This window comes from Ostrea edulis, chromosome 9, assembly GCF_947568905.1.
Source record: "Ostrea edulis chromosome 9, xbOstEdul1.1, whole genome shotgun sequence".
Lineage (NCBI taxonomy): Eukaryota > Metazoa > Mollusca > Bivalvia > Ostreida > Ostreidae > Ostrea > Ostrea edulis.
In genome coordinates, this window is record NC_079172.1 from 20926983 (window position 1) to 20948883 (window position 21901).

At 36.1% G+C, this 21901-nt stretch overlaps 1 protein-coding gene and 1 long non-coding RNA gene across 3 annotated transcripts; one reads left to right on the plus strand and one right to left on the minus strand.

Annotated features, from left to right (window-relative positions):
* Window positions 1-2347: 2347 nt before the first annotated feature.
* LOC125657689 (sodium-coupled monocarboxylate transporter 1-like) lies at window positions 2348-20465 on the plus strand. 2 transcript variants are annotated; one of them, XM_048888416.2, is made up of 16 exons: window positions 2348-2808; window positions 2925-2993; window positions 3201-3252; window positions 3412-3479; window positions 6529-6609; window positions 6739-6812; window positions 10945-11082; window positions 13504-13639; window positions 13740-13828; window positions 14084-14196; window positions 15010-15080; window positions 15190-15276; window positions 15489-15736; window positions 18688-18788; window positions 19643-19761; window positions 20010-20465. In XM_048888416.2, exons 1-16 carry the CDS (start codon window positions 2482-2484, stop codon window positions 20220-20222), a joined length of 1986 nt encoding a protein of 661 aa, XP_048744373.2. In that variant the 5' UTR covers window positions 2348-2481; the 3' UTR covers window positions 20223-20465. The 2 variants fall into 2 exon arrangements, with proteins under 2 accessions (XP_048744373.2, XP_048744374.2); XM_048888417.2 differs by lacking the exon at window positions 2925-2993 and having other exon boundaries at window positions 2362-2616.
* LOC130050088 (uncharacterized) lies at window positions 10406-13838 on the minus strand. Its single transcript, XR_008798484.1, has 2 exons — window positions 13732-13838; window positions 10406-11138 (listed from the first exon to the last, which is right to left on the minus strand). It is a non-coding gene; the product is annotated as an uncharacterized LOC130050088 (long non-coding RNA).
* Window positions 20466-21901: the final 1436 nt, after the last annotated feature.

Here is a 21901-nt window from a genome sequence, read left to right on the forward strand (position 1 = left end):
TCTCTCTCTCTCTCTCTCTCAAGATAAACGAGGTAAACTCCCGTAACCCCGTCTCCAACAATTAGTAATATGTATGAGTTATACATGTACAATTAAGACCATTGTCGGTTGTGCTGTTCAAATTTTGTTGTTAAAATTGCATTTTATATGTTATATCAAGGACAGAGTCCAACCTCCCGGTTGATTACGAGGTTTACTAATTGCGTATGTGCTGATTTATATTGTATATATGTATCTTATGTTCTCTACACTGATGTAAATTATTTCATGAGAATATTGTCATTGTTGATTTACAAAGTTATATGAATATGTTCATGAAATCAAATGTCGACAGATATATGCGCGCACGAGAAAATATTAAAACGGGTACTTGATACACATCTGTACCAACGTACCAGGCAGGTAGAACCAAGGGTCTGTCCCCCTCCCCTTTTTATACGTCCGTCGAAGACGGGACGTATTATGGTATGGCGTCGACCGTCCATCTGTCCGGACCTTGTGGGTAGGATACAGACCGAACCGTAAGCTCCAGGATTTTACAACTTGGTACATCTGATCACCATAATGGGAAGAAGATGCCTATAGCTTTTCAAGGTCACGGTATCACTTAGTAGGAAAACCTTGTAGGCAGTATACAGACCGAACTGTTGGGGCTAGAACCGTCAAACTTGGTATACATACACTTTATGCCAAGTGGAGGATGCATATTGTTTCACAAAGTCAAAGGTCAAGGTTGTAGTAGCAGGATACAGACCGAACCGTTGGGGCTACGATCATCATACTTTGTATATATACATCTTATGCCAAGTGAAAATACTACATATAAAGTACATGATTTGTCTGTTTTTAGGATGCAAAGAAAATATGTCACACCCAGATCATTGCGGATACTACTTGAAGCAAGTTTTACTAGTCATAATGTAAGAAAAACACCCATATTAATTTTCCACTTCAGATATTCAATTGATTGTTTCGTTTCACGTCCCATCGAGAATTTTCCACTTATATTCGATGTTTGACTGAGGTCATATTTGTTCTACATGAAGTGCATTATCAGCCCCCGACATGTTTTTTTTAACTAGGCAGTACAGGTAACCTACAGGTGATCCAAATATTTAATTTATAAATTCCTCCTACGTCAGAAAACTTACAGGAGCAACAGCATTCAACCACCAGCAGCATTCAACCAGCACCAACATTCAACCATCAGCAGCATTCAACCAGCACCAGCATTTAACCAGCACCACCAACATTCAACCACCACCAGCAATTAACCACCATCAGCATTCAACCACTAGCAACACTCAACCACCACCAACATAGTACAAAAACAAACTTCATATTCAGCGCTCGTCAGTGAAAACTGATAAAATGTCTCTAGAAAATCCTCCATGCATGTCCTGGCATGAACATTACTCACTAAAACCCGAGTGCTGTCTGACCTGTTTCATACCAATTGTTAGGCCGGTCTTTACATATAAACTGATAATGACAACAGATTTACTTCGTTTTTAGGGATCACGGCGGGTGTGGCCGGTGAGCACGGGATATATACTCCTCCTACACACCTGATTCCATCAATGGTGTACACATGGGTTCGTTTTCGCCCCTCTCTTCATTTTCTTTTCTTGTTACTGGTATACTTCTACATAAATATGGAGAGTTGACGATGGAAAAGCCGAGATCATTCTGTCTGTCATAAAGCTGAGTTCTTAGTTTGCCGTTAACACCTGCAATGTATGTTCAATAAAATATCTAAGTACGAAGCAGATGTGGAAGACTCTGTGGTGTTTTTTATCTCGAGTTCACTAGGATATATCGAATCGACATATCAATGAAAATTATAATTGATAATACATATATAGATGAAACGTCGTCGATATATCATTCAATGGGAATCCAGGTTAGAATAGGTCCGCAGTACCCCTTGCTTGTCGCAAGAAGCGACTAAATGGGGCGGTCCTTCGGATGAGACCACAAAAACCGAGGTCCCGTGTTACAGCAGGTGTGGCACGATAAAGATCCGTCCCTGCTCAAAGATCGTAAGCGCTGAGCCTAGGCCTAAATTTTGCAGCCCTTCACTGGCAATGGTGACGTCTCCATACGAGTGAAATATCCTCGAGTGGGACGTTAAACAATATACAATCAATCAATCGTCGATATATCTAAATGCCGAGTTGAAGGTCAGAGCAAGAGAAATCGAAACTATTCAAGTCATGCGGATTTTGCACATAGAATATTGCCAATTTAGACTGAAGCATGACTATCTTACGACTGATATCATGAATTTCACGGCACAGACAATATGAGAGCTAAAATGTGGTACGTTCTGAATACAGTCACATACCTCGATCAATTCACTCCCGAATCAGTCACAATTCAGAACAGGCGTGTTTTGGTCCATGCATGTTAAGCCGACTTTAAATTCGTGAACTTTTGTCCCCATAAAGCAATCTCTACAGTGGATAGACATCGACAATAATGTCCGGATTTGTAGTGGGAGACTATGTTGTATTTTGTCTTACTATCGCAGTTTCGTTGGGTATCGGAGTCTACTATGCCTTTGCCGGCCAAAAGACAACCTCGGAATATCTTGTCGGCAGTCGTCAAATGAAGGTACTTCCGGTGGCAATATCCCTGATGGTTTCATTTGAATCCTCAATTATGATGCTGGGATTTCCCGCCGAAACTTATGTCCACGGAATGATGTTTTGGTTGTCGAATTTCGGATTTCTGACGTCATGCATTGTTGCTACACGTATGGTTGTTCCACTAGTTCATCCGCTGAAGATTACTAGTGTAAATGAGGTATTTGCAAGCAACCTATGTTATTGTCAAATTTCAACTTTATAATATGAAGTAACGAAGCATGCATTACGTATTACAAACTATTGAATTCGATACAACTTTTTTTGTACTTTCAGTATTACGAATTACGGTATAACAGTCGATCGGTACGACTTCTGAATATGGCGTTGGGCTACATAAATTATGTGAGGATTTTAGTTACTATATTTGCATTGTATTTGATAAAGTCAGTACATTTCTACTATTTGAAATACATAAAGATCCTGATATGTAATCAAAGTGTTTTAAAATTTTCAGATATTCATATTGTATGCTTCATAGAATTCTTGGAAAATATTTTTATTATAGTAAGTTTTGATCTGAACAAATATTTTGGATAATTTTTCCTCTAGATATTGTATATGGGCATCGTGTTGTTCGGTCCAGGCATTGCTTTGGAATCAGGTAAAAATAAAACTAACACACAACCCCCCAAAAAACCACCAACAACAAACAGCAACACCGACTCTATCGTAGCGACCATTCACTGATGTAACGATACAATCTGACTACACGTTGTTTTATAGCTGTCTGTATGCGCCCATATTTTACTGTGTTTTGCAGTCACCAACTTTCCTATGTGGGCCTCAGTCCTTGTAGTTGCCGCTGCTTCAGTAGTATACACCTCTATGGTAAGTCATTACAGAATCATTACATGTTTTAGTATACATCTCTATTGTAAGTCATTACAGAATCATTACATGTTTTAGTATACACCTATATTGTACGTCATTACAGAATCATTACATGTTTTATTATACATCTCTATTGTAAGTCATTACATGTTTTATTATACACCTATATTGTAAGTCATTACAGAATCATTACATGTTTTATTAAACACCTATATTGTAAGTCATTACAGAATCATTACATGTTTTATTATACACCTCTATTGTAAGTCATTACAGAATCATTACATGTTTAGTATACACCTCTATTGTAAGTCATTACAGAATCATTACATGTTTTAGTATACACCTATATTGTAAGTCATTACAGAATCATTACATGTTTTAGTATACACCCCTATTGTAAGTCATTACAGAATCATTACATGTTTTAGTATACACCAATATTGTAAGTCATTACAGAATCATTACATGTTTTAGTATACACCTCTATTGTAAGTCACTACAGAATCATACATGTTTTATTATACACCACTATTGTAAGTCATTACAAGATCATTACATGTTTTAGTATACACCCCTATTGTAAGTCATTACAGAATCATTACATGTTTTAGTATACACCTATATTGTAAGTCATTACAGAATCATTACATGTTTTAGTATACACCTCTATTGTAAGTCACTACAGAATCATACATGTTTTATTATACACCACTATTGTAAGTCATTACAAGATCATTACATGTTTTAGTATACACCCCTATTGTAAGTCATTACAGAATCATTACATGTTTTAGTATACACCTATATTGTAAGTCATTACAAGATCATTACATGTTTTATTATACACCTCTATTGTAAGTCACTACAGAATCATTACATGTTTTATTATACACCCCTATTGTAAGTCATTACATGTTTTATTATACACCTATATTGTAAGTCATTACAAGATCATTACATGTTTTAGTATACACCTCTATTGTAAGTCATTACAAGATCATTACATGTTTTATTATACACCCCTATTGTAAGTCATTACAAGATCATTACATGTTTTATTATACACCCCTATTGTAAGTCATTACAAGATCATTACATGTTTTAGTATACACCTCTATTGTAAGTCATTACAAGATCATTACATGTTTTATTATACACCCCTATTGTAAGTCATTACAAGATCATTACATGTTTTATTATACACCCCTATTGTAAGTCATTACAATATCATTACATGTTTTAGTATACACCTCTATTGTAAGTCATTACAAGATCATTACATGTTTTATTATACACCTCTATTGTAAGTCATTACAAGATCATTACATGTTTTAGTATACACCTCTATTGTAAGTCATTACAAGATCATTACATGTTTTATTATACACCCCTATTGTAAGTCATTACAAGATCATTACATGTTTTATTATACACCCCTATTGTAAGTCATTACAAGATCATTACATGTTTTAGTATACACCTCTATTGTAAGTCACTACAGAATCATACATGTTTTATTATACACCACTATTGTAAGTCATTACAAGATCATTACATGTTTTATTATACACCACTATTGTAAGTCATTACAAGATCATTACATGTTTTATTATACACCCCTATTGTAAGTCATTACAAGATCATTACATGTTTTAGTATACACCTCTATTGTAAGTCATTACAAGATCATTACATGTTTTATTATACACCCCTATTGTAAGTCATTACAAGATCATTACATGTTTTATTATACACCCCTATTGTAAGTCATTACAAGATCATTACATGTTTTATTATACACCCCTATTGTAAGTCATTACAAGATCATTACATGTTTAGTATACACCCCTATTGTAAGTCATTACAAGATCATTACATGTTTAGTATACACCTCTATTGTAAGTCACTACAGAATCATTACATGTTTTAGTATACACCCCTATTGTAAGTCATTACAGAATCATTACATGTTTATTATACACCCCTATTGTAAGTCATTACAAGATCATTACATGTTTTATTATACACCTCTATTGTAAGTCATTACAAGATCATTACATGTTTTAGTATACACCTCTATTGTAAGTCATTACAAGATCATTACATGTTTTATTATACACCCCTATTGTAAGTCATTACAAGATCATTACATGTTTTATTATACACCCCTATTGTAAGTCATTACAAGATCATTACATGTTTTATTATACACCCCTATTGTAAGTCATTACAAGATCATTACATGTTTTATTATACACCTCTATTGTAAGTCATTACAAGATCATTACATGTTTTATTATACACCTCTATTGTAAGTCATTACAAGATCATTACATGTTTTAGTATACACCCCTATTGTAAGTCATTACAAGATCATTACATGTTTTATTATACACCTCTATTGTAAGTCATTACAAGATCATTACATGTTTTATTATACACCTCTATTGTAAGTCATTACAAGATCATTACATGTTTTAGTATACACCTCTATTGTAAGTCATTACAAGATCATTACATGTTTTATTATACACCCCCATTGTAAGTCATTACAAGATCATTACATGTTTTATTATACACCCCTATTGTAAGTCATTACAAGATCATTACATGTTTTATTATACACCTCTATTGTAAGTCATTACAAGATCATTACATGTTTAGTATACACCCCTATTGTAAGTCATTACAAGATCATTACATGTTTTATTATACACCTCTATTGTAAGTCATTACAAGATCATTACTTGTACACGTTTTAAAGTTATCACAGAAATCAGTGTTTGTATATCAAAGAGTAAATCCTTACATATATTATTTTACAAATTTTTAAATCGTTTTAATAGGGAGGAATAATTATGTGTCTGTATATATTGAGTTTTCCCAGCTGTTGAGAAGTTGATAATAATCTATATCCCAAATTTTTTAATCTTTTTAATAAGGTGGAATAATTATGTGTCTGTATATATTGTGTTTTCCCAGCTGTTGAGAAGTTGCTGATAATCTATACTACATTTCACAAATTTTTAAATCTTTTTAATAGGGTGGAATAAAGGCAGTCATATGGACCGATGTGTTCCAGAGCATCATCATGTTTATGGGTATACTTGCTATTCTTATAAAGGTGAGCATCTTGCAATGAAAAGATCGATAACTGGTGTACAAAACAAAATCAACAAAAATACTTTTCATTTTTTTAAATTAGTTTTTCACTTTGATTACACAAAGTGTAAGTTTTGCATGTCTCTTAAAGGGAACAATGGTAGCCGGTGGAGTATCTAATGTTATTGAAATCAACAGGAAAACAGGAAGGCTGGATATATTTGAGTAAGTATGAGACAGTAATAACCTTTATCTGAAGATTGTATCTCTCACCTTCCTTATATCCCGTGTGGATCAGGGTTAGAATAAGTCCCCAGTACCCCTTGCTTGTCGTAAGAGGCGACTAAATGGGGCGGTCCTTCGGACGAGACCGCCAAACACCGAGGCCCTGTGTCACAGCATGTGTGGCACGATAAAGATCCATCCCTGCTCAATGGCAGTAAGCGCTGAGAATAGGCCTAAGTTTTGCAGCCCTTCAACGTCAATGGTGATGTCTCCATATGAGTGAAAGATTCTAGAGTGGGACATTAAAAATATGCAACCAATCACCCTCCTTGCAGTAGATATGGAAAAAACATTTGGTGTCCATATGACACGTAAATTTAGATAATCTATAAATGAAGACATATGTGTTAAAGGAAAAATTTAAGACAATGAAGAGTATCATGAAAGGTGCACTCTAAAAATGGTGTTTAGATCCTAAACACAAAGTTAAACACATTTCTTGTGTACAGTTTTGAACGCGTTCTAAATCTAAACATGTTTAACACTTTCTGTGTTTAGGTTTTAAACATGTTTAACACTTCTTACGTTTAGGTTTTGAACATGTTTACCCTTATTGTGTTTAGGTTTTGAACACGTTTACCTCTTTTGTGTCTAGGTTTTGAACATGTTTAGTTCTCCTTGTATTTAGGTTTTGACTTTGTCTCAATTACAAAATGATTTGCTAACCTTCTATTTAAAACTCAATCCACAGCATTAAAGAGTCTTAAATAGTAGCTTTCTCTTCTATTATAGGAGAATAACATTGCAAAATCTAGCAAGAATATCCCTTGCATTACAAACTGTGTCTATGGGATCCATGATGTTTCAAATCGAACAATGCGGGTAAAGTGATTTCCTACACACAAAGAACACCGGAAAACACTTATAAACAGATATATTCACAAATACACAGAACAACTTACAAGGGGTTAACAAATACAATAACTACACTGCTGCACTTTCTAAAACACGTCCGATTGCCTAGAGTTCGCGGGTAAGAGAGAGAGAAAATCACGTGCAGGCTCAGAGGACTCCGAGCCCGACCAGAAATACTAAAAATCCACCCCCCAAAATCACTACACGGGTTTGGGCGGTTCTTCTCGAATTACATTGCAAGTCCGATAACTCTATTTCTATATTCTAATTGCCGAAACAACACGGTTGACATTTCCGCGATACATGTTAAAGACAAAACCATTAAAAATCACTTATGTACATATAAGAAGTAAACTATACATGGTTAAATATCATCCGGCAAGTACAACTTCAACAATTTTTTTGTCTTTGATATGCTAGTTTTCGCATAACAGGCACTGTCACATGTTGAATTAAAAAAAAAAGGGGGGGGGGGCATCAATTGCAACTGATGTTCTCTTTCACAAGATTTAAATGAATTTTGTTCCAATGCAAAGTAAGAGTGATGCATTGGTTTAAATTAACACTAAAGGCACGTCTAATACCAGAGACAATGAATTACACTATTTTTTTTAAATTCAATATGTATGTGTCCAGACCTGTTCAAGTTGAAATGGAATTCCAGATCAAAATCTTCTGGATACTCCTAAACTCTGCTCATTTCCAGCAGAAAGGGGTTGAAGCCCATAGACGGCTCTTCTAATGGTTCCATCAATTTTGGATATCGACCTCGACAGTGTATACTTGCAATACGGCGTATGATGTACACTATGGTCACTATCGGGACCTGGTACACTATAGCAGTTTGAAGTATGGCAATTCTGACATGCAATTTTTTCTGCAATTCGAATTTCATTTACAGAAGACAGGAATATTCTACATGAAGACTGTAAAACTAATGTCAACAATGTTACTAAGCTTATCATGTTCAAAACCTAAACGCATAGACGTTTAGGATTGTGTTTAGACGTTTAGGAATGTGTTTAGCAAGTGTTTAGCATGTTATTTTGTGTTTAGATACTGTATTTTTGCATAGCTAAACATGTTCTCAGTCTGAACATGTTTAGGGTAGAACATGTTTATTACACTTCGCGTTTAGGATATAAGCACAATCCTAAACACGTTTAGACCTAAACACGTTTAAAAAGTGTTCCAAACCTAAACATTGTTTTTAGAGTGTGAAGATAACGAATAATTATCAATCTCACAACTCCTATAGGCCAATCCGAAAACATGAGTTATCTTTCCTTGATCCGGAACGTAGTGCCCTTGCGTATAGTTTAAGACTTCCGGGTAGTATATTCGAGAAGCGTCATTATCAACAGTGCAGAAGGCCGCAAAGATATTACTGTATAATTTTACAGTAATCACGCCAACAAATATGTTAACGTTAATAAAAAAAAAAAAATCCCAGTGCATAAGTTTACTTCATACACGTGAAAATAACCAACTTTGCATGTAAAAATAATAGAAAATTAATGTTGTAAGTAGAGGAAAAGAGGACCCCCCCTCCTCCCCGATAGAATGTTCTATCATTAAAGTGATGTAATTTCCTACGTCGGGCCTGTCCCGAGACGCAGTTAGATTATTCTAACTACTCTTACCCCTCCCATTTTCCAGGATTTCACGTGTTTTATGACTGAAATTAGTATATATTATATATTGCATACATTTCCTCGGGATCTTTAGCCCGTGTTTTAATACAGTCAGATTTATAATAAAATATCAGAAGTTACTTGTTCAATATCAATGTAGTAAATTCAGCGATAAAAGTTCTGCCACGATGTACGTCTAGGTATGTCGGACTGACACCTCTGGATTTTGAAAATGTCCATCTCTTCGATTGGCGAGTAAAATTTAACCCAGCCTGAACTTGTAAATGAAACGGAGGCCACTGACAGATTTCCAGCTGTCTGCCCACAAACGTTATACAGTTTTAAATACAAGTATAACCATAAAGAAATTCGTCGTCAGAAACCATCTTTAAACTGACATTTACACATACAATTGTTTTGAAAATAAAATAACTTATAATTGAACGCCCTGAATTTATAGTCGGCAAGAGTGTGTACCTGTAAATACAGCCATTTGGGGTAAAATATTTGGAATTTTACTCAAATTATTTTGTAAATTTGTGGCGAAAAGGGGGATCTAAATCTGTCATTGCAATTTCTGTTACGACACGATACGCGCCTATATATAATCACTTACATTTCAAGGGGGCTAAAACGAATAAAAGAGGGAAGATACAGGGACGTCATAAGCATTCTATTGGGGGTTAAACTTACCTCCCCCCAGAGAGTACATTTGAGAATATGGCACCCCCACCCCCCCACCCCCCCACCCCCCGGGATCACACAGGTCTATGAAAAATAATTTACATCAATCGAGCAACATTGAACAAAATTAATTTAAAAAAATTTATTTAATTACCTATTTTTCTGCATTTTAAACATATCAGTTGATATTAACAATTCCGGCCTCATGCTGCAGTGTACAAATGATTTGTACACAGAATGAACACGTCCAGACACTTTGGAGAAAGTTACCCAAACATTGCAATCTGGTTTATTTTTGAAAGAATCGATTGGTATAGTGGTGGAATAATTTTAGCCCTGATAAAACAATGAGAGCGTTGATTTCCTAATTTAATTGATTTTTTTTTTTATTTTGGAAAGGGGGGGGGGGTATGCAAGATCTTTGCACGTGTCGATCCTCGTAAAAACCCGAGCTTTGAGTTGATGAGATGCCATCATCTCTTGAAAATCAGAAGTTCTGTTCTGATTTCATACAAAATAATTATGTCAGTCGTTATTGGAGACATATGTAAACAAATGAATGTCTGCGTGATTTCCAATTCAATTTTTAACCCCACATCAGCTTCTCTCATCATGAACTTCCAATATCTATGTCGTAATGCACCATTATGTCCTGCATATGACGTTTATGCATCAACTGATTCGATACGCAAGAGATTATTCTGTGTATGATCAGGTTTTGAATCGAGGCAGGCTACTGACAAATAAGTTGATGTTTACGATAATTTTGTTTAAAGTCAGCATTTCGCAAATTGTATGGTCATTATAACAATCTAGTTTACCAATGCAGCCTATCATTTGGTAAAACGCTGTCTGATACGTTTCATCTCCGTTTATACATTATTTTAACTGTTTGATAGCTTTAACCCTGACCCGACCGTCCGCCACACCTTTTGGAGTCTGGTTGTTGGTGGCTGCCTCCGAATGGTCAGCTTAAATACAGGTCAAACTTCGATACAACGAATCGTCTCCACTCCAACTCAGAAGGACGCTAATAGGTGAGTGATCTGTTTACTGTTCAGTTAATGGTGTGAAGTGTTTTCATCGTTCATAGCTACAATATACGGAATCAAGAGAATTATATTGACACTTGCATATGTCATATTGAACATTCGTTAATTAACATTTTTTATCAATCTTTAAAATCAAAAAGGATAGATGTGTAAACTGCATTTGCGTGATAAAACGACAACACAGGTTGAAAGTTCACTCAGCAGTAGAGATTTTCTGTATTATAAATACAAGGGAATGTAATTCACGGGAAAACAATACAAAAGAAAGTAATGCAATGGAATATAGTGGTCCTGCAAAACATTAAGTAATCACGACCTTGGAAATATATACATGATACAGCAAATGTTTAAATTGCAGTAATCATAATGATATAATTGATTCTAGAGGCAGTAACTAATACAACTAATGTGTATATACAAACCTTTATTGAATGAACAAGAGCAGTTACAATTTTGTGACGAGTATTTGTCATAATCTATTTATACAATGTGTAAGTTCCCCTGGCGGAACTCAGAGATTCGTCAACTGCTTGAAGGGCCACCGGCCTTCAATTAGCAGGAGGCGCACTCTCGGGTAAACTTGGTATCGTAACAAGAGAGAATACCACATATGAAGAGGAAATCAAGTACTGACTCAGGTCCTCACTCTATCCTGCCTCCTCTAGTGTCATACATAGGGGTAAGCCACAAAACTTGCCCTTGGTACCTGAAGGGTCAAGCCGGCCCCTAAGGTAAACAAAGGTGACCCCCAAATCCCCCAGTACTGAGGGTGGAATATCCAGAGTTTAGAGCCAGACATAAGAGAAATCCTCAATCGTGGTAATCCCCGAGTTCCGCCAACCCCTGTCCCAGATTGTGACTCATAAAATTCATTTACCCCAATCGCGAATGCAAATTGTTTATAAGCAACCTGGATAGAAATACTAAATTGATCTCCAAATAAATACCCCACAATATAAATGAAAGTTATTCGCTATCGTCACTTATCATTCATATACAAGCATAAAACAGAGAAAAGTTTGTTCAGATCATCAACGCGATGGGTAGGATGGGGCCATAATAAGGGGTCAAAGTTTTACATTGGAATACTTCAAAAACATTTTTTCTCAAACGTTTCAGGGTCACAATTAATCATGTTAATAAACATGCATCGTCAGGTAGTACAGAGTCAAGTCTGTTTAACTGTGGCTCCCGAATGTAGGATGAGGTCCTAATAGGGGATCTATGTTTTACAAGGGAATATCTAATAAAAAGTCTTTAAAAATGTTCTTGTTATGAACAGCAAAGCTGTGATTAGTTATATTAACAGGCAGGCATCCTTAGGTAGTGCAGATTAAAATTCGTTGAAATCAATGCCCCCATGTGCACACAATAGCGGTTACATTGAATATTTTCAGTACATAGGTCTTTTTAGGAATAAACCTTTAAAATATTCTCAAGAATATCAGGTCCATGATTAGTGATAATAGTGTACATGCATCCTATTTCAGATTAAATTTAAATCATCCTGGATGATGGGAACTCAATACATGAACAAAGCTTTACAAAAGAATGAAAGGTGAAAACTTTTAAAAACCACATATGCCTTATTCTCAAGAGCAGTAAATCAAAGATTAGTTATTTCAATCCGCAAGCATCCCTGGGTAGTGCAGATTCCAGTTTTTTCGGATCAATGCCCTTGGGATAGTTTTAAGATTCAAAGTTTTAAATGAGAATGTATAGGGAATGTTTCTGCAACGCTCTTTGACGTGTTTCATACCAATTGCTATGCCGTTCTTCATATACTAATTTTGACTACAGATTATTCCGTTTGCATTTTCAAGATATAGGGTTTACGACGGGTGTCACCGGTCAACAGGGGATGCTAACTTCTCGTAAGAACCCGATCCTACCTTTGATATGCCCTTCTCTTATTTTTGTATCTTTTATAGAATTTATGAAATTAATTACTGTTTGTTATCTTCATTTGTTCATGGACAATATGGTTATGGCGGGGCTAGAATCGGAGATATAAGTTTATCTGATATATTAATATTGGGAAATGTAGGGTATCCCTATGTTTGGACGTGTATGTTTCAGCCCTTGACCTCTCGTTTTCTTTATGATTCGTTATTTCATTGAATATCTGTTACAATTCGAAATCATGGGATCACGTGTGTCACTGATAAAAGATTTCGAAATTGAACATCACGTGACACACAGTCACTGTGGCAGACAGTCAAAATTCAAGATGTATGTCGCCCGATTTATATGCACTGGGAAAACTGCCTTAATCAAAGATCTGAAGCTGATTTTCATTTGTAAGCGTTTAACAAAGCGAATAAATATTGGCATATAGCCATAGTTTCTATAATTATTGATGAATGAAACTAAACATTGTTCTTCATACATCATTTTTCATCACAGAGTGTTATATTTGGCCGGACCTGCATTCTTCGTCACCCTGACTTTGGCTACGCTAGAGGGAGCAGTGGCATATGCCTACTTTACTTCTCTCGGATGTGATCCTCTTAAGTCGAAAAAAATATCCAACCCAAACCAGGTCAGACAACTCATAATTTATACACAAGAAGAAAACTATTACGAGGGGAATGGTATTCAAAAAACAAGCCAATAAATAAATCTTATGCTTACAATTTCAGGTTGTGCCATTCATGGTTCTACAGATTTTCCAAGATTTTCCCGGAATGTCCGGTTTGTTCATGGCGTCGCTATTCAGCGCCTCCTTAAGGTTTAAATTTCTAATCTACGTGTAACTTGCTTTTTTCTAACAAGATAACGTATCTAAAAGAGATTGTCATTTGACAGGTGGTAACATTGACTGATATAAAGGATTCTCATATAAATAACTATTGTACTTCCCTATTATACTAAGGATATGTTATTCATTTTCAAAACAGAACACTACAAACCGTATTATTTCGCACGGAATTTATCAAGAAAAATGTTGTGAAGCTGTAATCGACTAGCAATATTCTATTTATAGTACACTGTCGTCAGGGCTGAGTAGTTTGTCAGCATTAACTATAGAAGATGTTGTTAGACCAAGATTCAAGAATTTGTCAGAGAGGTCCGTTACGCTGATAGCAAAATTATCAGGTGAGACAAAAACATATTCTCTCTCTTTATCCTTCATCGCAACAAAATTATCTAGTAATGAAAATGGCATGAATAGATGTCGGTGATTGTGTGTAATCTTACATTGTCACATTTCTTAGAATGGCAGGGGCTATCATCAATTCTGTGTGATAATGAGGTCCTTTGTGTGACTGATATTATAGTTGTCAATTCTAAATCAACGTACAGTAACAATGTACAGTTCACACTACAACATTAAATGATTTATCCAACAGCTTCGATATGCAAGAGCTTGTTCTGCGTATGATCAGTTTTTAATTCGAGACAGGCTGCTGACAAACAAGTTGATGTTACAGGGCTATAAAGAGTCTCGATTGAAGTCAGCATTTCGCAAATTCTATGGTTGTTATAACGATATTGTTTGCCAATACAATCTATCATGGGGACAATATTGTCTGACGTGTTTCATGCCAATTGCTAGGCCGTTTTTTAACACTGATTTTGACTATGGATTATCTGATCTAGATCTAGGGCCCAAGGCAAGTGTGACCGGTCGGCAGGGGATGCTTACTACTCATAGCCACCTGATCCCACCTCTGATATGTTTAAGGGTCTGTGTTTGTCCCACTCATTATTTTGTATATCATATGAGTTATGAGATTGATCATTGATCGTTATCTTCCCTTTACACACTGCGAGATTTCCTTAGATTATATGCAATACTCAGAGCTAAACTGCATGCACTTAATAAGGAATGATTTCATGGATTACAAAGAGAGAATTTATTCATTTATCATATTCATGCAAAGTAAATTGAATATTACATTTTGCCAGTGGTGGTGATTGGAGCTCTTTGTGTTGGTGTGTCCTTTCTGATAGCGAAGATTAAAGGGCCAATGTCACAGGTAAGCATCAAGAAAATTTCAAAGGTCACAGATAACATTAAAGCAAAGTCTTAAATGGTCCAGAATATCATTTGTCAGTATTCCTCTGAGAAATTTTATTTCATCATAGATAACCTTCAGTGTCCTGGCCGCCTTTGGAGGTCCTGCATCCGGGCTCTTCCTTTTCTCTGTATTCTGTCCTTGGGGAAATGCAAAGGTTTGTCATAAAAATAGAAGTGTTTCCATCAAATTTCAAGTATTGAGATATATATATATATATATATATATATATATATATATATATATATATATATATATATATATATGTGTGTGTGTGTGTGTGTGTGTGGAGGCTCAATCAGAGTAATGATAGTTAGCATTCATAATCTATAAATCTAAAAATATGTAACTTTGAAGCATTTTTTTCAGGGAGTTATCATAGGAACAATGCTAACTGTAGTGGTTGGACTGTGGATTACAAACGGAAAGAACTTCTCCACGACCCTGAAACGTTCCCCTGGACTTCCACCAGGTCCAACGGACAAATGTTATGACGTGGCGTTAATGGATAATATGACATTTGCGAACACAACCCTGATGACTAGTACTTCCTGGACAGATTACTATGACATGGAGACAACGACAGAGTTTGTCAGTGCGTCGGTGTCCCAGGGACCGTACGTTCTCATTTTCAGATCAATATATTCTATTTTTGTAATGAAAAGGTAAAGCAACGAACAGCGTTCAATCTCATAACACCTATAAGGAATACAAAATTAACTAAGAGTTTGGCAAATACAGATCCCTAGATATACCAGGATGGGATTAGGTGCCTAGAATGAGTAAGTATTTCCTTTCGATCGGTCACACCCACCGTGAGCCCTATATCTTGATCAAGTAAACGGAGTAATCTGTAGTCAAAATCTGTGTGTAAAGAACGGCCTAACAATTGGTATGAAACATGTCAGACTGCATTTGACCAAATGACAAGTTGTATTACCATAGAATTTGCGATATGCTGACTTTAAATGAGACTGTTAAACCCCCTGTAACATCAACTTGTATATGCGCATGTCATTAGCTTGTCTCGATTTAAAAACTCATCATACACAGAACAGGCCCATACGTATCTAATCAGTTGAGAGACATAAACACAATATACAGGTGATAATGGAATATTGCTACATAATGCAAAATATATGAAAACAATTAAGTGAAGATTTGATGGTTTATGAATTTATGGGAAATAAAATCTTTGGTTTTCTTCTACAAAAGGACAATGTGAATGAATTTTCACATGTTTTCGTATTGTATGCTGTTCAGTAAATACTGTACAAATGAAACGAGGTAAAGACTTGATCTAGATAGGAATGAGACCTTTTGGAGATTTTTTTTTTAAAGCAAAGTCAAGTTTTCTTTTTGAAGAAAGTCTCGATATTGTCGGTGACATTGCCAAAACACACCTCTACGAGATAGTGGAAGTTAACGTAACGTATGTTGATGAAAACGCTCAACAAAGTCACTACAACGTGGGAATCTAAAATCCATTTCATGATTGACGTTTTTGTAGATGTTGGGGAGGGTTAGTTATATATTGTATCACGTTGAAATATAATAATAATTCAGAGAACATTAGAAATTGATAACAATTAGGATTATATACAGGTACTCCTGTAATATAGCCAACCCTGAATACATTTATACGCAACTACTGCTTCGTACATCTCATCTGATTTTCAAACTGGCATATGTCACAATAGGATTTTATGATGTTTATATGGCATCCATACCATTTATAAGACGTCATGTAATACTCATCTGATGTCGTATGGTTTTCTTCATGTTTATATTGGTCGCGATAGCCAAATGGTTAGGGTCTTCGCATTACAGCCACACACTCCTCCCTAGTTCGATTCTCGATCCTGATGCAGTACAAACCCGAGACGTTTAACATACTTAGTGACTCATTTTCTTAATGCCAAGTGTATGGTGAAGGATCAATCACTGCCTATGTTTACGTCTTATATTTGACGTGGCCATGACAGGAGCGCCTTCACCAGCAGTGGTGACGTCTCCATATGAGTGAAATATTCTCGAGTGAGACGTTAAGCAAGATACAATCAAAGGTTTGATACAATTGTAGTGCGAACACTGTTAGTATTGTTTAAATACTAGCGCTGTAAAACGAGAAAATTTGGCGCATATGTATCTTGGTACAAACGCAAATGCCAAGACATTGGCGCAAATTAATTTCAGCGAACAGGCGATTTGTTGCAAAATACATTACATTTGGAGCAGAGTTTCTCCTCATCGCGGTGGCCGAGAGGTTGGAGCGTTCGCCCCGCATGCAGAAGGCCCGGGGTTCGAATCCCGGCCGCGACACACCTAAGTCGTTAAAACAGATAGTGACAGTTCCATCGCCTAACACTCGGCATCAGATGTGAATGTCACGGGTCCTCGGAAATGACTTTAAAAACGGATGTCCCGTGTCACAGTAGGTGTGGCACGCTAAAGAACCCTCCCTGCTCAATGGCCGTAAGCGCCGAGCATAGGCCTAAATTTGAAGCCCTTCACCAGCAGTAGTGCAGTAGTGACGTCTCCATATGAGTGAAAAATTCTCGAGTGAGACGTTAAGCAAGATACAATCAATCAATCAATCTCCCCACGGTTAGTTTAGCGTACGCTTCCGATGGATGCATCACTCGGTTACTATTACTGTACTAGTATGTTGCAAATTTTGCAAAAAACATTGCTTAGTGCATTGAAAAAGGAAAATCAAGTATGATACGCTGCTTTCAATCTCGGAAAGCCGACAGTAGGGTGTATCTCGTATATCTGTCCTGCAGCCAGTCAATGGCATGTGGTTTGTCCGAGCGAAATCAAATGCAGGGAGGACTTGTACGAATTTGTTGTACGCGCCGTGTGATTGGTTCGTAAAGACATTGCTTAGTCTCGGGATCATCCGATTGGTCTTGGGATTATTCGCGGACCAATCACACGACACGTTATTAATTGGCACTCTGTGACCTCCTTTTTGGATGCCAGTGGAAGAGATGAAGCCCTGTCCGATCAATGCACGCAAGATTGTGTCAAATAAAAGAGATGAGATGGGTTTTGAATTGAAGAGACTTGTATTTTGACATCTCTCTGACCTGCCGCTCGCCAAATTTCCTTAGGTAACGTTGTAATTACTTATTAAAAGGTGCCCCGAAACGGGGACCCCCTGTTTGTTTACAAATTTTTGTTTCATACCTTGTGTATTTTAATATACCGGTAGAAGGCCAATCTCTAAACCTTACAAAAAGCGTGAAAAGATTAAATGAATCGAAAGAAGGATGAGATAGACTGGGAATTCACACATTTCAAAGAAATTATTGCCACCAAAAAAATTATCAAAAGGGGTGGGTGGGTAGCAATATCCATACTTCAGGTGCCTGTGCTCTTCCCAGACACCTGATCCGACCTCTGGATTATCTAGGGGTCCGTGTTTGCCCAACTCTTAATTTTGCATTCCTTATAAGATTCGTTATCTTCGCCTTTTCATCGAACATCGATCTAAAAATAGAACGTCTGAATCAAGATGCCAATCCAATACAATGTATCACACAACAAAGGCTTACATTTTCAGACAAGGTTTGGATCGTTTCTACTCACTATCGTACCAATGGCTGACTGGATTCTTAATACTCCTGTCACTCACTTTCTGTTCCATTGCCAGTATAATAGTTGGTAAGTTTCACTAAGAGCTATGGTGGCATATTTCTGCCTCCTATTTGCAAGTTATTTTTCTATAGATTATGTCGACATGCAACATAGATGTGTCAACATGCAAGAAAACTATAATCAGATGAAAATTGGAGGAAATTTAAACAATTATCAAATATTGCCCACAATTGACTTCCAAAATGCAAGATGCAACTTATCTATGTTGACATGCAACTTATTTATGTCTACATGCGAGAGAAATTTGTCGACAAGCATATTTATAACGCACGTCAACATAAATAAGTTGCATGTTGACATATATAAGTTGCATATTGACATAAATAAATTGCATGCTGACATAAATAAATTGCATGCTGACATAAATAAGTTGCATGTTGACATAAATAAGTTGCATATTGACATAAATAAGTTGCATGCTGACATAAATAAGTTGCATGTCGACATGAATATGTTGCCTGTCTGCATAATTATCTCGCATGTCAACATAATTAAGTTGCATGTTAACATAAACAAGTTGCATCTAGCATTTTGGAAGTCACATGTGGGCAATATTTGATAATTTTGGAATATTTTACAATTTCTTGCACGTCAACATAGTAATTATGTTGCATGTTGATTATCCTGCATGTCGACATATTAATCTTGCATGTAGACATACATTACAGAAAAATAACTTGCATACAGGGGACAGAAATAGGCCACCATGAAGAGCAGAAAGAATTGGGTTTTTTCCCATGGACACATATAAATAGAATAATGAATCACTCCAAAATATCCTAGCTGTTACTTTATTATTTGTCTTTTAGACTTCATTAATGACATCTTTGTATCACTATGACTCTGTGTTTCTTTTGTAGGTCGCCCCGATCCTGCCACGGTAGACGTTCGGTACATGCTTCCATTCTTTGATCAATTTTTCCCGTTTCTACCCAAAAAGCTTCGAAAGAAGTTATATGGAGGAGTACCTTTTGAAAAGGTAAGCAGGGAGTACTGTAATCATTCTGTTTCTTTAGAGATAAAATAGGAGTTATGAGACTGTTCACTCTTTGTTATTTTCACATTTTAATTCATAAAACATTAAGGTAGCTCATTAAAATCAGTAGGGAACCTCTTATATTTAATAACTGGTATATGCCGTCTTTTTATGGAACCGTCTACTTTTGCTATGAAATGCCCATGTCTTCTGTTTCTTAATAACAATATCAATAATCTTAATTGATTCAGAGAGAAGAACTGCTGTCAAAAATAGTCAACGTTCAAAAATATGAAAAAGAATATGAAGATATACAGTTGTCTGAGAAACAGAATGGTCAGATCGAGGACGATAAGAATCACGTGATAAATGAATGCTCACCATTAACAACAATAGACATAGATCAGAGGGAAGACCCAGGAGAAGTAATACCAGATTCGAAAGGAAAAGGGGAACACGTGTAAACACTCTAATTTCCAAGTCTATATTCACAAAGATTACTTTTTCAGATATCAGTCTTAAATGGTCATAGGTTTAGTGGTTTTTAGGTCATTAGAATCATTGATTTACAGAGAAATTTCTACTAGTATTTGATACATATGTAGTATTTGTCGTGAATGTGAAGAGAGGTTTGGTTTAATGAGACTTGTGTTTACCGATATCATCTCTACAAAACTATTTCCATTAAAGTCGTAGGTTTGTAGTGACTCATTTTCTGGGTTGGTATCCTATGAGTTTGCATGTAAAAGATGCTCACGTATTCATCACATGTTATTGATGACATGGAGGCTCAAACAAAACATGTCACGTAAAGCTGAATGTTTAGCTTGATATCTACGTTTTCAAAGACGATGTAACAACACAAGACTTTATCGCACGTATTTCAGAGCACGGAGGCCTAAATTATTTAAATGATGTATGTATTTGACAACTTTTTCCGGAAGTACGAGTTTGGTTTCATCAAACATGTTTCTAGTGTTCACGACGTCTGTGAGATGCCCATTTCATGAGCAATCAAATCGTGTTTAAGGTAGAAGAGTAAAACAGTTAACCAAGTAAACGGTACTCACACATTATTACATGTTATTGCCATGTGAAGATTAATGCCTACATTTTCAAAGACAATGCAACAACATGCGACGTTATCAAATGTGTTTCAAAGCATAGAGACTTCAATGGTGTATTTGTCTTTCACCCGAAAGTACGAGTTTGGTGTCAGGTTCTTTATTTCATCGCTTACCTATTTCAGATATGTTTCGGGTGTTCATGAAGAGTTGGAGCAATCAAATAGTGGTTAAGATAAAGGTCAAAACTGCATTTTTATTATACAACTACCAAAATAAGCGTGAATTATCAAGATAATTAAAACAAATTCTTTCTTTTTTATCCTGATAGCGGATATGACACATTTTTGGATTGTAGCCATTCATTACCTAGTCTTGATAGACAAGCCATGGTCACTTCAAACATAAATACCCCATTTTATCCACGTATTTAATGGAACGATTATAGTATCGGCTCTCCCGTCTGTATTTCCTGGGCACCTGATCCCACCTCAGGTATGCACAGGGGTCCGTGTTTGCCCTACTCCTAATTTTGTATTCCTGAGAGGAGTTATGACATTGGTCATTGTTATCTTCAGCTCCGTCTGTCTCTCTATCACTTGTCTGTTAACTGTTTCGTGTGCACGTCATATTCTTCACATTGTGAGGCAAACGACCGTCAAACATGGTCAGTTGATGGATTTGTCGGGAGGTGTATCTTATTTAAAAAGTAGGTCGCTGGGGCCTCAGTTTGGAGGTTTATGTCTATACGTATTGAAATCAAGTCCGGATCATATTTTGAGCACTGTAAGGCCTAGGACAATCAAACCTAGTAATTTGGTGCATCTTGGGTGATAGGTGTCGTGACCCAAAATTAGCTCACTGTGGTGTCATCTTAAAATTGTATCGTTGCAATCATTTTAGTAAGATATTGTTGCAAGTGATAGCATCACAGTATGCGAACTTTGACATCCACCATGTATATGCAGTATGTCACTGTGACCTTGGAATCTTATGGCTATGCATAGTTCATATCGTATAGAGATTACATAATAATATTCCAGTGACAGAAACACAGCTTGTGAATCCAAGTATGCAAA